The sequence below is a fragment of the Rutilus rutilus genome (assembly GCF_951802725.1).
Source record: "Rutilus rutilus genome assembly, chromosome: 1".
In the NCBI taxonomy this organism is placed as follows: Eukaryota; Metazoa; Chordata; class Actinopteri; order Cypriniformes; family Leuciscidae; genus Rutilus; species Rutilus rutilus.
In genome coordinates this window covers 36497968-36516791 of record NC_140209.1, presented here as the reverse complement: position 1 = coordinate 36516791, position 18824 = coordinate 36497968, and the positions used below count along the sequence as shown (strand labels likewise).

The 18824-nt window shown below is 36.5% G+C and overlaps 1 protein-coding gene across 6 annotated transcripts in view; it reads right to left on the bottom strand.

Annotated features, from left to right (window-relative positions):
• The window catches only part of sdk1a (sidekick cell adhesion molecule 1a), a 344319-nt gene extending 337062 nt beyond the window's left edge, over positions 1–7257 (bottom strand). For all 6 annotated transcript variants that reach the window (XM_084434485.1, XM_084434486.1, XM_084434487.1 and 3 more), the window contains exon 1: positions 6086–7257. In XM_084434485.1, coding sequence (XP_084290611.1) covers positions 6086–6425 — 340 coding nt within the window. In that variant the 5' untranslated portion in view covers positions 6426–7257. The remainder of the gene's footprint in view (positions 1–6085) is intronic.
• Between the last annotated feature and the right edge of the window lie 11567 nt (positions 7258–18824).

Genomic DNA, 18824 nt, shown 5'->3' with positions numbered 1-18824 from the left:
ACTCGCGCATCTTGTTAATTGTGATGAGATGCGGTTTAGTCAAGTACCAATAAATGCTCAGTGATGCCTTCAGTATGACTTTTTGTTTATAAGAAAACAAGCTTTTCTTAAATTAAAAGCTTACATTAAACTGCCAAATCGGTACATTTAGCCTATATTGTGATTTGCACATTAAATGTATTCATTCATTGTTTGCTGAATCTAATTTCCATGAAGAGTTTGTAGTATCTTTTTGAGATATAACTTGAAGTGTCAAATCCGATCCTAGAAATTAATTCACGTCGCAATTAGCAGGAAATGCAATCAAAGTTTGAGCAATACAATCAGGGAAATAAAATAACGCCTAATTAACCCAATCTTATGCGTCGAAAAACAATTCATAAATTTCATTAACCTTTATGAAAACAACGGACATAATTAATAACCTTGCTTTAAAGCAGTACATGAAAAGGAACTGGAAAAAAAGAAAGAATTTATGTTAAGCAGCACTGATACAATTTGTCATGCCAGGAGTTGTACTCATCATTTTAATTTAGAAAATAGAAGGCAATTCCTTAACTTTGACATGAAATACTATGTGGTATCCTTCACCTGGACGAGCTGGCAGCGCTGCAGCTGTGAAATGAATGTCTGCTCTTGCATTACATGCATTCACAATGATTTGTGTACAAATCAATAATCAAAATGGTGGCAGGAGGGCTCGACCCCCAGTAGGTATTCTTTTTAGATATTTTTACTTGCCCCTCCACAGAAAAAAAAGGGGGGGGGGGGGGGGGATATATATATATATATATATACATATATATATTTGTTAGTTTTTTTCATTTGTCTTTACAAGATGTGCCAAGCTGATAGCCGATCAAGCTGAGCTCCTATCCATAAAATCAAAGGGTACTTCAACTGAGTGTGTGTGTGTGTGTGTGTGTGTGTGTGTGTGTGTGTGTGTGTGTGTGTGTGTGTGTGTGTGTGTGTGTGTGTGTGTGTGTGTGTGTGTGAGTGTGAGTGTGAGAGATCTGGCAAATCTGGTTTATTAGGACACAAATGAAATGTGTATAATGACATGGTTATTACAACATAAAGGTGGTTTATGAGGACACTTCCTTTTGTCCTTGTAAACCAAATGGTTTAAAATTACAAAACTGTGTTTTTTATATATGTATATTAAACTAGGGGTGTAACGTTCGGTACGAGGCTTTCGGTTCGGAACCAAACAAATAGTTCGACTATTTTTCCTGCCGGTGCGACCAAAATTTTGTTAGCAGTCGTCCAACATCAAATAGCAAACGTATTGAAAGTGGAACGAAACTGCGCTACTCATTTGTGCTTTATCAGTTTGGACCATCAATGTCAGTGCAGCGCGAGCCGATCTTGATCAAGCGACACTGTTACTACACAGCGCTGAGAGATCCAGTAAAGAAAGCATTTGAATTTGCTAGTGAGAAGCATTCAAATTTATCTGTTATTAACTGTAGATCTCTATTAGACATAGATCTCTATCAAACATCCCTGACGTGGAAACCAGGAGAATGTCATGAATGAACTTTTAGGCTTTAAGTCCACAGATCAGCAACATTCACCATGGATTTAATGTAGTAACACTAACTGTAACCATGGAAGTAGGCCTACGTCACATCTTTTTCCAGCACTTCAAAAATCTAATATTTATATTTAAATGTTAGTTTTAATGTGATGATAATGTGAAAACATTATTTGTTCATCCTTCAAAGATTACACCCATTTATAAAACTAAAAGTTTCAAGATGTAGGAAAACTCACACTTATTTAAAAATAAAAAAAGACATTTAATTACCAATGTAACCAGTAGGTGGCTACCATTTCCCATTTTGCTTTTGAATTATTATGTCAAAATTATGAAGAAAAATGCTGCCCTCAAAATGTTAATCTGGAGCCTTGTTAATTTAAAATAAAACTGCACATTGTAATTTCTGTAATTTAAGTATATTTATTACCAAGGCATTTGTCAGTAATAAAGTCAAAATGGGGGAAAATGTGAATAACTGCGCTAAATTTTCTGCTTGTGCGCCTAAAAATCACCTTATGCGCCTTTTTAAAAATCAAGGAAATTTCTCTGGAATTTCTTTCTTTTTGCTGTATCGAAAACGTACCCAACCGTGACACCACTGTATCGTATCGAACCGAAACGGGAATTTTGTGAACCGTTACACCCCTAATACAGTATATTCAAGATATTTGTAAAATAACATAAATGTATATTATTTTACAAATATCTTGAACGTAATGCACATGAAATAAAAGCAACAATTCTGAATTTATACAAACACGTTTGTTGGAAACCAATGGTTTATGGAGCAAAATATTACTGATTTGTAACTCTTCTGTCACAGAAGAAAATGTGAGCTGGATCAATTCACAGCAGTTATTTATTAACAAAACTCAAAGAATAATCTACGTCAAAAACTTAACGGAACAACCAACTTAACACGACAAATACCGAACAAAGAGTGACAGAAAACAAGCTCCATAGCTATAAACAAGACCAAACCAATCAACAAAACAAGCAACAGGTGCACAACTTCATCAATCAATGAGGAACCAAAGAAACTCAAACACATGAAACAGAACCAAACCAAAACATGTGCAAAACCCACCCAAAATCAACACAAGCACAACTTTTATCAATTTTATCATATTTATAGACATATGTATACCTGAATTCACAATAATGTTCAATACACCACATAAAACCAAATGTTTAAGTTATTAAAAACCATGTACAGAATATGAAACTTGACTCTTTCATCTAAAGTGTCATATTCTTCAGATACAGAAGTACACTGCAAAAAAATGAAAAATTTAGCAGTTGCTGATTGCACAGATGGCGAGGCAATGAAATTTAAAAGATTACAGCCATAAATGAGTCTGTGGATGTGTCTGCTTGCACATCTAGCAGATGAAGTGCAGGGAACTTTCTTGTGGATGAAACTACATTTACCTTCACAATGCTCTGGCACAAACATCATTAGCCCAGAGACCTTTCTAGAAGCACGGCAGGGGATTGTGCACCTGCTACTGCTTGACAAACTCCCATTCTGCCCGGGTGTTCGGTTTTCAGGGCATTGTGGTCCTCTGTCAGACCCAAGCAGCCAGAGAATTCAACTGCCAGCAGCAGAAGTTTATGATTTGAGACAAATATAAACACCTGCAAAAAGGTAGATTTGGCCAGGTTTTTCTGCATCAAAATGAGAGCCAAGAGCATTTTTAGAGTATAATCGGCAGCTTTTTCATTCGAACATTAACTGTGACCACATACAGTACTTATCTAAAAATAAAAAAATTACAGCAGCTTTCGGATCTAAAAACCTAATCTTAACACTCAGATTTATATTGCCACGTTAAATGAAACGGAAAGGTTAACATGTCAACCTCATTCCAATATGCTAGCTCCGATAATGCTGTTGGCTCCTCAATTCAGATCAATAATATCTAGCTCATTCCCAGAACAGTGCTGGGAGCTCTCCAAACATCAAAAGACCTTGACACAGGACTTGGGAACTGGCTGACACTGCATACACCTCAACAACTTTGCTGAACCTTTAGAAATTAAATAAAGTATATAAGTTTGAAGCATGCAATAAAAGACTGCAACTGTGAGTTACGGTATACACTCCTCCACACACACACACACACACACACACACACACACACACAAAAGGTTGTCTGCTTTACAATTTCTCAACTGATATGGGGTCAATGCATCCTCTTAAGAGAGCATTTAAGGACTGTTTCCGTATGTTCAAAGTTAATTAGTAACCACAGCAGTGTAGGCTATATAAAGTAGACTTTGGAGCATAGGCTACTCTGAAAGCGTTCATTATACATATAAATGACAGATTGGTCTTTCAATGGTGCATTAAGATATGATAACTTTGCATGAAAGGAATACCTTAAGCCGACACACTTTCTAGTCTAGGGCCTTTATCTTCAGTGAGTGTTTATCTTGAAGGACACAAAACTCCACAGACAAAACCTCACACTTGAATATTTCAGATACAGTCATGTCAAAGTAAATGACATGGATATTATTCCTGTTTCTTGTTGTCTAGTCGTAGAATTCAAAAACAAAATCACCATTTAGTTTTAGGCTTCAGATTGACTTATTTCTGTCATTTATAGCTTAATCTAGTTAGTAGCCGATCAAAACACCTTTAAATCCCTGACTAAACATCTGTTGTTGTTGTTGTTTTTATGGTGCCTCAGAAATGCAAATAGCACAAGTGACAAAAATACATGCATTGTGGGTGGGAAGAGCTTAAAGCAGGATGAGGTTTTAATTCATGAGAATTTTGGCGTCTTTTTTTCTTTAGATCATTTATCCCTTTGATTACGGGAAGAAAATGACTCTAATCTGTGGAGTATTAAGGAATTATAAATGTTCTTTTTAATGAGGCATGCTGTTTTGGTTATTTTTCAATAAAAATAATTTGACAGAGGAATAAAAGAGCCTGTCATTAATAGTCACACATGGCTGATCATTTCTATTATACCCCCGATGTCTAAAATAACTAATTCACAAAAATAAATGGCACTAATTCTGACAAGACCGGTTCTGTTTTATGCTCACCTGCATAATCACATTGAAAAGTACTTTGTAAGAGCGCAGTACATAAAGCAAACACATCAAGGCCTGGTTTCACACACAGGGCTTAGACCAGGGGTGTCCAATCCTGCTCCTGAAGGGCTTTAGTTTAGCTCCAACCCCAATTAAACACACCTGAAACAGCTAATCAAGGTTTTACTAGGCTTGCTAGAAACTTCATCACAGGTGTGTTGGAGCTTATGTCATGCATATGTCAGTGCCATTGTTTTATCTCAAGATACACACCAGTTATGGGTTTTTTTCACCAGTAATCCTGGCTTAGTGTAAGCCAGGGGTGTCCAAAGTCAGTCCTGGAGGGCCACTGTCCTGCAGAGTTTAGCTCCAACTTGCCTCATCACACCTGACGAAGTTTCTAGCATGCCTAGTTGCTTTCAGTTAAAACAGCTCAAACGTGCATTTTGGGACTAGGGACTAGGCTTAAGCTTTGTCTGTGAAACCAGGGGCTAGAGTTCTTATAACAACACTAATCAGTCACTTTCTTTTCTCAGCATGCCAACTGTTACTCTTATCCCCAAGTGCCTTACTATGCATATCATATACCCTGTATATGAAACATTACAGAGGAATGACAGCCAAATGATGCATAATATGCCATCTGTGACCACGCATGCAGTCTGACCTAATGACTCCTATATTGTTCAGGTCCAGAGATCTCAGCTCAACTGTCTGTTGCACAGACAGACAGATATGTGACATTCTATTATCATTGAAATCAAGTTTGGCAGTCTCATGACAGCAGTGTCAAACACATTGATCATGCACGTTCATATTTTCCAATATGCCACCATAGGTCAGTCTATGGAATTTAGGTGATTCTTCAAATAGGAGTACTTTTTTTTGTCTGTTTAAACTGATTTTGAATAAAAACATTTAAAATCATCTCTGATTTTAAAGAACAAATTAAAACAGATTATACTGTGCCGATGCTAATTTCAGAGATGTGTTAGATTAGCCAGTATTTCTCCAAACTTCCCCTCTTCAACATGTAGGCTAAAGGATGAAAAAATGGTTAACATCAGATCAGTTCTACTTTGCAATTTGTCATAAGAAATCTAAAAACACACACATTTATGTGTAGCATACTTTTTTTTTTTTTCAAAACTGCTGTCATTAAGTTTTCCCATAAAACTTTATTTTAGAATACGATGACGTTAGTGCAAAATGACAAGGGGCGTGTTTCTGCAATAAATAAATAAAATAAATAAATGGTCATTATCAAACGGTTAACGTTTAATTAAAAGTTTTAACGAATTTTAAATACGGCTCATTACCGTCAGACATAATATCAAAACTCCACACCATCACACTTGAAAAAAAATTATCAAGGCCATGGTCAGGAATTTATTGATACACGTTTTGACAATCATTTCAAGTAGTCAAAAGTGCCTCCATAATTGAAGAATCCCTCATATATCAGAATACTGAACTGTTTTATGTTTTACTTACCTTGTGTGACCGCTCTCAACACGTGGACGTGCATGCAGAAAAACGCCCACCAACTCCAAGTGCACAATGCAAACTTTCTCTTTCCATTCCCGCTCACATTCCTCCCGGAGAAACGTGTAAAAATCTTGGACGAAGAGCTCCTGTGATCACACATGATGGCATTATTGTCCACGCATGTGAGAAATGATGTCGAGTAAGCGCGCGCTGTGGCTTCACGGGAGCCGTTGCCTCCTGAGTAAACACTGTCCTCCTCCACAGCCGTGTTGTGTCTCCCAGGTCTGTGTGCTTTAGATAGACCTGTGAATTTTCTCTCTGTGGGATCACATCCACTGGCGTCCATTCCGGTCTCCGTAAGTTTAACTCTTATTCACGAGAAGTGACAGTTAGAAAACGTACATTCTGTCCAGTCGAAAGTTCCCGGCAAATGACGTGCTTTTCATTAACAGTTGAATGCAGCTACTGCAGCCCGCGAATTGCACACACGTCATTAGCCTACGGGTTTATAAATATACAGAGTCCTGCTGTAATTAAATATATGCATTACACTGATGACACCACACTGATTCACTTTACAGGATCCCGCCAGTCTTTTTTTTTTTATTATTATTATTTCTTGCAATATAAAGTCTCGTAAACAGCTCACTTTCAAAGCACACTCACTCAATTTATCCCTCAAGTCTCATGCGTGAATATTCGCAAGATCCCCTCTTACTTTGCAGATCCAGTTGCATGCAGAGCTGCTCCTCCTGTTTGCTGTTATTTCAACATGTTGGAGGGATTGCAAAGAAAACCATAACCAACCAAACTATCAACTACCAGTCGACTGATGTACAATAGCTATCGACATGAATCCATACGCTTGCATTCAGCCACGTAAACCAAGTCAAAGACACCCAAAAACAGTATGCGTACTAATATGACCTCTCTTAAATTCACCGGCAGTGCCTGATGAAACGTCGAAGCGCATATGATTATAGGAACAAATCAATAAATACATTTGTAAATCGCAAGGTATCCCAGGTGCTCCGGCGTACTTTGGAAATGCCCTGCGAGCTAAAGCAACAAGGCTGGTCGTTGTGTACGTGTGAGCAGAGCTCCGGCTCACAGCGAACTGACGCGAGTGAAATGTAGTGTACAGGTCCAGCAGCGCAACACTTACAGCAACTTCCATTGAGAGCTGCAGCCGCGCTCCCAGTCTCACTCACTCACTCACCTCCGCCCCACTAAAGACTCATTGGCTGCTGCAGCTGGAGGCAATACTTTATACACTCCTAGACCTAGTACTATTGCTGCATGCCGTATACTTGCTAAAACGGGTGCGAATTAAAAGGAGGGTCTCTTGTCGCCCTAAATAAACCTTAAAGGATATCAAAACAAACTGTTGGGGGGCGTTACAAGCACAGATTTAATTGTATTAAAAAAGGAACATTTCAATAAACAACTTTTCAGTAACCTAAAACGCATTTGCAAACAGAATCGCCTTTGCCTTTGAAGTGGCCATAAATCAAAATGTACTATTTATTTTTTATGGAATATTGCATTTTCTTATAAATGATTTATCCATTCACATCGTTTAAAATAAATCATGTGCCCTCTTAATCTTTAATCAAAATAACTTGGCAGAGACATCTCTTCTCTGATGACGTGTTTACTGGCGTGAGGGCGGGGCAACCTGTCACTCACATGACATCATAGCATATAGCAAACCACAACCATCCAATCAATTCCCCATTGAAAAAAATCAAGTCCCGCCTTTCATTTTTTCTTGTTCGAGAAGCTGTTTTACTCAGATATATGTCCCAATTTGGAAGAAAAGACTATCACAACTTCTGTTTCATGCCGACTTTAAAGGTTTAGTTCAACTTCACCCAAAAATGTCAACCACACCTCTATGAGTTTCTTTCTTCTGTTGAACACAAAATAAGATATTTTGAAGAATGTTCATTTGTGTTCAAGAGAAGAAAGAAACCCATACAGGTTTGGAACAACTTAAGGGTATACGTAAATGATGACAGAATTATAATTGTTGAGTGAACTGCCCCTTAAAAGTTATACTAAGTTAAATAAAATGATTGTAATTATTTAGGCTACTGTTTCAAATGTGTAGGCAATCAAAAAAAATGAAAACTTAAAAAAAAAAAAAAACTCCTACTAAGTTTTAGATAGTTTGCAAGAAACACATGTTTGCAAGAGAAATCTCAACAGATTGAACCTCCATTTCAAATGACCTTTACCTCTCAACAAGAGGTATTTCATTGCAATTTCATTGCAAATCAAAAACTAGGTTTTCACCAAAAAATTCAAATGTAAAAAAAACAAAACAAAAAAAACATACCTAACTGAATTAGGTTGCCTCAACAAAATTTATTTTAAGGATTATTTCAGGTGTAGAAATTACTCTGGAAAGTAATACAGTTTTACTTTTTTATAACTTCTTGTAACCTTTTTGTCATCAGACAAAGAAAATGTACATTTTGAAAAGATAATGAGATCTACTTTGTCTTAAGGACATCTCACATTAATTTGTTATTGTATTCTCATGTTAAGTATTGCTCATGAAGTTGTATGCGACGGTATAATACGAAAGGTCCTATGGACATTGTTTTGACCCAAGTTGTCCTTACACCTCTCTAATTCACAGAGTTTTGTGTTATTCTATCTTCTATCATCAGATCAAGTCATTTTCCTGGTTGTTTATGGTAATTAGCCTAACACAACTCAGGCTATGTAAATATGTGTGAATCAGCTTTCTGTTCTGCAGAGATAAATAGCTTGGTTTAGCCTCGATATTAGTACCAAGGAAATTGACTCAAAAGGGCACAAAGTTGTATATTTTTCCTGTGAATGTAAATGAATATAAAAAAGTTTGAGCTCTAAGAGTTTATTTATCCCACTTAATAAAATATATATATTTTTTAAAGGTTCTTTACGCATAACATAGTTCTATTTAGAACCGAATCGTCCTGAAGAACCATTTGCTGAAATGGCTGAAATGGTTCTTTGTTTTAGTGTGGGTTTTTTATTCCCGCCTTTTTCTTTTTCAAATCTGTAACTGTCAAAGCCACCTCATTACTGATTTTCTGGAGCTCAGCTATACAACTAGTCAACATACTCTTAACAGGTAAATTATTTCTTTCTTAAAATGTCTATACATTTTAACTTTAAAAATTGTAACTGGTTTCCAACCAATCATGTCTTTTTCTCTTTTTATTTACAGAACATGTAAGTGTGAGCAGCTCTGTTCAGTTAAGGATACTCAATTTCTCTTCTCCACAAAGTAAGTAGGCTAACAGAGATATGGAATTTATGGTCCATATTTTTAGATTTTCTTTTAAATGATTACTTTAAGCCTAAACATGCCCAGTCGCAAAAATCATTAAAGCTATCCCATGACTTTATATCACTTTTTCCTTTTAACACGGTAAAGGGCTCTACTGTCCATTTTTGCTCATTTTGGCCTTCATGAACATAATTGTTCTTATACATGTATAATCAAATGGAAGAGACACAATGTAACTCTTAACTCAGTTGTGTATTTCAGATGCTGTCACGTATCATAACCTCGTCATCTGCACAGAGAAACTGCTATAATGAAGGACGTAAAGACATCATATATGATAGATGTAATGAAGAAGACCAAGTTCCAGTGAAATATCTTCACAATCCCCGATATTTCACTGGAACTTGGTCTTCATTACATCTATATTGTGTTCAATGTCAATTGTCATTTATTAATGTATTCAGCTAACAACTGTTGTTCATTTTTGCTACAATCTGCCATGTCAATAAAAAATAATAATTGACACAACATGCTGTTTAAAAAAAAAAAAAAAAAAAACCAAATGGGCAACAAGATATAATAAGACCAGGCAGATAGAGGACTAAAAAAAAATTATATATATATATATACACAAATAAAAAAAATAAAATTAACATAAGATTCAAATAAAAACAATAGTAACATTAATAATATGAAGATATAATACACTAATATTGATGAAAATAATAGTAATAATAGTAATATTAATAATATGAGGATACTAATTTTAATGAAAAGAAAAATTGTTGAAAAGGTTATTTATAACACCATTAAGGTCCTATATAGCACTTTTAAAGCATGTTTTTTTTATGGAACCTTATAAAAAGGGTTCTATTTAGCACCAAAAAGGGTTCTGCTGTTGTTACAATCCGAAGAACCCTAATTTGTTACTGTTTAGAACCATTTTTCTGGGATTTCAACAAACTTCTAGTTCTAACCCTAAGTGTTGATTTTGCTACATAACTCGTCCAACTTTTTGTGCTATAGGCAACTTAAGGTGAAGTATTTAGACTTCCTATTTTGAGTCTTCATAAAAACATAGCAACATGCTGAAAGCAAGCATTTTGAGAAAACTCTGTATAATGTTCACTTTGGTGCTTAATATCATAATGCTTACACCAAACCCTTTAGATTTAGAAACCCAAACCTTGAGCTTGACGCTTTGTAATTAAGACTTTAAATGCCACATATAATCCACCTGAATGTCTCATCGAGTCTAGACACCTGGGGGTCTTTAATTGCTCAGGCCAGTGTTATAATTCATTCCGTGACTGATATTTGTGAGAGCAAGAAAGAAAAGGCAAAACAAATGCCTTTGTCATCACAGCAGGAAACTCTCGGTTTCATGAATGCAGATTGTTCTATTAATGCAATACAAATAATCAGTGCCGACTCCATCATACCAAACAAGCAGTCTTTTCATCTTCTCTATGTTAACAAATTTGAGCATGAACGATTATGTCAATGAATTCTTGTAAATGGAGCTCTCTTTGTTTACCTGAGTTATGTCAACGCTGAGAGGCTGTTTGATAAGGCTGAGTCACATGATGCCTGGGTTATTTATCACCTCATTACTGTGATCTATGTGATTCATCAGCTAGAGATTTTCCATAATCAAAGAGCCCTGTTATGGTTTTAAGACAGCCGACATGATTATTGCGTGTTAGTCGCTGCGCCCGACTGAAGGTGCACATTGTTTCCGCGCTCAGCTGTTTTGTGTTTCTGATAAGAGATGATGCATATGGCGAGATGCTCTGCATAAATGCTTCTGCATCTGTTTATTTGTCTGCGTGGTAAACAGCGTTGAGACAAAGCCAGCAACAGCAGGTCCTGTTTACTTCATGCCTTTTAGATCCAGGTCCTGTTTCCTGTCAATAAATAGTGTAAACTGTTTGTCTGGGAACAGTCCATCTCATATGCTGAAAATGGGTTACTTATGTGCTTGTGTGGCCTCAAGATCACTCAAATCCCACGTTTCCTCAAGCCTGTCACAGTCCATCCCCTGCTGGCCACGTTCATCTCAGTGAGCAGAGCTTTGACTGGGAGCAAACTGGGCTACCTTTCCTCACTGGCGTCCAATAAATAATTTCTTCCTCTTATCTAAGCCAGAACCACAAGGACCCCGCAATCAGATGAAAAGGATACGTCAAGCCTGTAGACTATAGCACGTGTGGCCATGGGGTTTGTTGTCACCATGCTGGGGGGCTGAGAGGTGCTGGATATCAGAGAGATGAGATAACACATGGTCCGGCTTAAGAAGACATGCTCCTTCTGTGAAGTACCTCAACCCCCTTGTCAGATACAGATCAACTGAATATCTGTGCAAATGTATCTTCTTTTTTTAAGATGATAAATGACTTATCGTCATGGCAATAAATGTTTCCCTCTGCTGGAAGAAAGATAGGCTCTCTGGATAGATTGCAGAGCATATTTATCTACTTCTCCTTAAAACGTGCAACTGACATTTCTGATTGGTTCCTCAACTGCCTCAGGGTTTAATGGAGAGTTCACCCAAAAATTTAAATTCAGCCTTCATTTACTCATCCATATATTCCATTGCCAACATGACTAAGTCTTTATTGTCACGGACTGCCTGTTTTGTTTTCTTGGACTTTTAGTTTGTTTCTCTCAGTTACCTGTTTTCCTTTCCAGTTTCCCGCTCTTCGTTTGTTACCATGGTCTGTTCGTCATTCATTGAGTTCATTCACCTTGTGTATTTAAGTTCCTAATTTAATTCAGTTCGAGGTCTGGTATTGTTCGTGTGTCATGTCTACACGCTGTTCCGTTGCCTTCCACCTTGTGGATTGCTAGAGTTTTCTTAATAAATCTTTTCTTCATCTGAACCTGTTTTAACTCCATCGCCATCATCTGGACTAAACGTGACATTCCAAGTATTTTGAAGCTTCTATTTATTTAGCTTGACAGCTTAAACATTCTGCTACACTTCTCTGTTTGTATTTGACATAAGAGATAAAATATTACAGATTTGGAATGATGTGGATGAATAAATAATAATGGAATGATGTGGTGGAAATGACAGGTGCTGCTTTTTCCCTTCAGTGAAATTGAAGGGTGACAAACAAGGATAAAAAATGGCATAAAAACTATTTTAAGTTGAAAACATGACTGTGGATTAATGAGATTTATTACGTTTGTTTTGAAGCGTCTGAGGAACATAACTCAATAAATAAATAAATAGCATGTGACATACAAAGTTCTGTCATGAAACTCTGATAGGTCCTTAACTCAATTTGTTAGTGATCACATTGTTATCTACATAGTGCAGCTGATTGGTTGCTGTGGTATCAGCAGCCAATGAGCTCGCAGCTCAACATTCAAATACATGGAATTGGTTGCCGTTAGCAGTCTGCAGCGCGCGTTCAGAAACCCTCCACCTTCCCCAGCTCCACCAGTATAGATCTGCTACAGGGTTATTTGTGCAGCAGCAGCATGTCTGTGAATGTATTGGAAGTAGCGTTAACATTGCGATATCCATTACCACTCCAATCTCTCTGAGAGTTGTCATGACAGAAATATTCACACACACACACACACACACACTTGCTGTGTCCGAAATCGCCCGCTATAGCCTTAAATAGGGCACTATCTGAGGGGACAATGCACCGCATTAACGAGTGTACAACCGATGTATGCTCAACGGCTAGAGAATACCCATAATGCACTGTGAGAGCCGCGCGCTGAATGAATTCCCGCATCGCGCCAGGAGATGGCGCCTGCAGCTGAATCAATCAGTTTCCAAATTGCTGGTCCAGCGTAATATCATACAGGTAAAAATTTGCTTTTTAATTTGTTAATCAATTGTTTAATTACGTTTTATATGCTAACTTCCATCTTTTCATTATTAAACAGCAAGCACAAACAAAAAGCGGCAGCACTTATGGCGCACTCAGTGTCCAAAATTCACTCACTCATTTTGATCAACTCCTTCAAGTGGACTTTATTAGTGGAGTAATGTAGGGAATAGTGAATGAGGGTATAGGGGACGATTTCGAACACAGCAACTGTCTTTTTTGTCCTATTTGTTCACCATTTTCACTTTCTTTAAAACATCTCCTTTTGTGTTCCACAGAAGAAAAAAATGTCTGAGCTTGTAACGATATGCATTTGACATAAGAATTTAAATCTTACAGGTTTGGAATGACATGAGGGTGAATAAATGATGACATTTTTAGGTGAACTATCCCTTTAAAAGCAAGTGTATCACTTTTTTGAGTAAATGATGTGCCATGCACTGCCTTGAGCTAAAAGGGTTGGCGCATATTGTCTTATTTTGTCGTACAATCATCATGCAAGAATGATGTCCTATGGGAGCAATCTTTCAGGCAACCAGAAATCGCAATGCTTTGTTGTATCTGTTTTGTTTGAAGCACACTAGGAACTCTAAACAAGTCTGCATTCGTCTTTTGCTTTGATAAGCAGCCTCTATTACTCATTACGAGGCCTGAATGACTGTCTCCTTGCCAACACTCAGTTGTGGCTCATAACAGACCAAGCAGATGCAGAAAATCCTTCATCCTGTAAGGGAGGAAGACACTGCTGCGAGCTACAGCACCAGCATAGCATCTGGATGCTAGTACAAACTTCTGTATTAGCACCGGCAAGCATGGCAAACACATATTGGTAATTGGATAAACAGTTTATGCAAATGTACGAGGGTGCATTTGAAACCTTATGAATGACCCTGAAAAACTGAGGCGTTAATTACGGCCTGACTGAGCCTAGATGGCACTGAACATATAGTGAGGTTTAAAAGTGTGGGTGCTGTTTGGTGTGTTATCATAAAATCATGGTGTACAGAATGTACTGCATGTGTGGGAGTGAGTGCAGCAGACTGTCATGAGATAAAATGCTATATTAATTCAAGTTTGTGCCGATGGTAAACCAGATGCATAGAAACTAATGAGTCTTTAAGCATCTTTAAAGCATGTTTAACAAGATCAAAGGTAGAAATCATTTTAAGTTATAGGCTGTACGAAAAACTGAAAAAATACAATTAAATCTGAGATTAAATACTCTACATTTATGCAAAAAAAAAAAATATATATAACAAATATATATGCTACATTTGCCATCAAACGTGATCTTCACAAAAATCTTGCCACCCTTTAACTAACCTACCATAGTGCCCTAACTAGTCATTGCGGTGTAGTCCATGAAGCACAGCCCCACACTGCCCCCTTTGGCACAGTGAAGGAACTGCCTGTACAGTACATGCATGTGTGTGGAGAGCAGTGCTGAGAATCCATCCAGCCTTTTCTTGCTTAAACTACAGCAACTATTATGTCTCTTTCGCGCATTTATGTTCCTGTGATATTCACACACACACACACACACACACACACACACACACACACACACACACACACACACACACACACACACACACACACACACACACACACACACACACACACACACACACAGCAGATGTTGACTCTTTTCTTTTTGTTATATGAAGGCCACATTAAAACTGTTTTGGACACTTTATTATGCATTGCCTTCATTATTTGTTTTGCTACTACAAATGTTTTTTCTAGATTTTAATGTTAAATATTTAATATTAAAATTAAAATGCATTACAAGATTAATTACATTAAAACTCTATTAATTAATTATTTAATAATCATAATATAAACAATATTTATTTTGCAAAAATATGTTTTTCAAGAATTATAACTATACAGACAATTAAAAAAATGTGTTTGTTTATAGCTATGAAATGAGCTTTAGCAAAAGGATTCAGCCATTTTATTCCTAACACATGTAAAAGGTAATTTCTACCTCAAAATCCCATTATTTACACTATAATGCAAGATGTAAGCCTAATGGAAATGACACGATATTTTAATTTCATTCCAGGAAAAAAAAAAAAAATGTATGCATATTTGTCCACTGATGACATTGCTGCTAGTGAACAAATAAACTAATGAGAATGTGATGTTTATTTTCTCCCACAGGGCCAAAATAGTCCATTGAAGAAATACTCGAATATACAGTGCTATGCACTAGTCTGATAAGTAATAGAGTAGCGTTAGCAAGACTAGTTGATAACGCAATGAGAATACAACCTTGTTCTGATATGTGTTGATTCATTTCTTTGTATAATTATTAGCTCTCCTCTGTGATGAAGTTGCAGTCTGTTAGTGTTTACTGACTGCACGGCTTTTCCTTTTATCCGCGGGTCCCTTGTGAATGTGTGCAGAAAAAGTGCACATTTAAATTCGACTTCATTTATTTGAGGCTCCTGGGGACCCCTCATTTTCAGTTACAAATATGCGAAGAAGCGTTGGAAGAAAAAAATAAATCTTTACTCGGCTGTGGAGTCTTGTTATGCCTCACCACACTAACGGAGGTCACACAGGATGTCTCGCTATGATAAAATGAATCCACCCATTCCAATCCATGCACAATTTCCCTGTATGATTAGACATGAACTGCTGCTTCAACAAAGGCCAGAACCAATCACAGGGGGCAACAGGCTGGCAGCCCACATCGCAAGCTCTCTGGAAGCATGTAAACCTTTGATGAGTGTGAGTCTGAGTGACCAGAATGTTGCCGTGGGGACGCACAAAAGTCATACTGATAGTTTCATTTACCTCAGATAAAATTTATCAGCTGCACATTTCAGTTTGCTGTCCTGAGGTTCAGGACTTATCAGGGAAGGCACTTGAAAATGTAATTAATTCAGCAAAGCATGCCCCCAAATAACATTTGACCTGAAATTGCAGCAGGAAATCTGTGTCCCCTGTGGTCACTTCACCGTGCCTGCCTTTATTGTGAACATGAAAGGCATGAACAATGAATGTGACACTCTGTCCTGTTTCTTAAAGCAGAAGGCAGACTAGTTTTCATATGGAAATTCATTCTTGATGATCAAAATTCAAACAAAATTCAAAACTGTGAAGTTGTGAAATTGTGAAATTCCCAAAATTGACCATTATTTTATTTTTTCTTGTTCGAGAAACCATTTAGAAAAGACGAATCATGGCCAGGGTTAAGCAATATTTAAAACATGTAATTCAGAAAGGGAGTAAGCACTACTATTATAGTGATAGGTCACCCACATTTTTTTAATTCTGTCATTAATTACTCGCCCTCAAGTCGTTCCAAACTCGTTTGACTTTCTTTCATCTTCTGAACACAAATTAAGATCTTTTTAATTAAATCTGAGAGTTTTCTGTCCCTCCATTGACATACGCAACTACTAAACCCCAGAAAGGTAGTAAAGACATCATAAAAGTAAACGTGCATTGGAGATCAATATTTTGCTAATAAAGTGGTAAACTATATTTTTTGTGCAAACAAGGCACTTGTTTCACTTCATAAAATTGAGGTTAACCCACTGGAGTCACATGGATTACTTTAATGATTGGGCTTGCAAGTCGTAGTTGCGTAACTGTCAATGGAGGACAGAAAGCTCTCAGATTTGATCAAAAAGGTCTTCATTTGTGTCCCGAAGATGAATGAAAGTCTTACGGGTTTGGTACGACACGTATTTAATGACATTTTTCATTTTTGGGTGAACTAACCCTTTAATCATGGGTTACAAAGTCATAATCTGAAGTGGCTCTGACTTAAAATTTAGGTGCCAGAGATACTGTGTAAAACACTGCGGTACTAGAATGTTACTGCTAATTGTTTGGCATCAGACAGCGAACCATAAACTAAACGATGCTGGATTCATTAAATACACTTTGTACTGGCACAGAAACTTTCACAGGCTGTTGTTTAGTTAAAAATGTCAGAAGAGATGGCAATTACATTAACTGGAGTGATGAAGAATAAGTTATTAGATAACCTGTGCCCAGTTGCACTCAAAGGTACATATTGGTACCAAAAGTGTACATATTAGTTCCAAAAGTGTACATATTAGTTCAAAAAGTGTACATATTAGTACGTAAATGGTACATATTAGAACCCTTTTGAAGGGTACTGTCCCAGTGACAGCTTTTGTACCTTTTTTTCTGAGAGTGAAACTTAGCCATTGTTAATAATGTTAAAAGTAAGTCCCAAAGTGTCCTCACAAAGTCTTAAGAACTAATTTGGCACACTAGCAATCAGGTAATCAGTCTTACTTTTCTGATTCAAATTAGACCGATCTAGGAAAGGAAAAAATGAGATGACTAACTTTTAAGACTAGACTAAGCAGTTTATGCAATCGGCCCCAGAGCAGATTTACATAGAAACATTTTTTACAGATTTAAACACTTTATGCTTGTTGCACGCTGCATTTGTTTTAAAGGCTACTTATTATAGAAATTATATACTTTAAAATAATATACTTGAATATGAAGAATGTGATGTTTTTAAACACTTAATTGCACTTTATCTGTAATTAAATGAAAATATATAATAGTTTAAATTTATATTATTTTTAATTAGCTGAATTTTAGAGTGCATTTTGACCCACTTAAGTATAATATTTCAGAGTAATTATGAAATTATCGAAATATGTTCAAGTGTATTGACGAATGTCAAATGCCAATTTATTATCTGCAGTACAGTTTAATAAAATATTCAAAACAGTTAAGCATACTCTTATTCCCAAGGGGATTCATTCATATAAATTACAGTAAAGTATGCAATTTGAAATCTCTTTTAAAAAACACGGTCTATACTCATTTCACAGTTATTTTTGATCCATACCTGCTGATCATATGGCTAATTACTCTGCAAATACAGATAATGTTATCATGACAACTCTGATTAGCTAGAAGCACAAGAACAAACACTCAAATATCATATAAAGTATTGCATAGAAATATAAATATTACATATAATGCAATATGTTGCTTTCAAAAATCTACCAGCATGGGCTAACTAGTCCATGTTCAGGCATGTTTTTGCGCAGTCAATAATACCAACCTCATAAATGCGCATATTAACTCAATTTATGGGTGAAATCTGACACCTGAATAATTCAACTTAATAATTACTCACCCAAGGTAAAGTATGAACAGTAAAAATATCAATGTAACAATTATGTCAGCAGCTACTTACACTAAGTGCAAAAAAGGTCAATTACAAATAAACTGAGAGTGATAGATATTGTTTACACCAAGTATAAACAGCAATAAATAGTATATTGTGCAAATAATTATAGATGCTGAAGTAACAAATATAAGTAATATCCTATTTCTACTTATTGGTAAAGTTAATTTGACAACAAGGTTGGAAATTTGCATTCAGTGTAAATAGACACTGTCAAATTACGAGGTGGTTAAGATTTAGCATTTTTTTTATGTGCCAAGAGTATAATTATGCAGGAATCTATTTCAACACTGTTGTGGTCGTTCTCCACATTCATTAATTATTGCTGCAAGCACAGGTCTTAAGAGGACAACTGTTTACTCCGTATTGATCATTAGGGATCAAATGTGTAGGTTCATATCATATAAA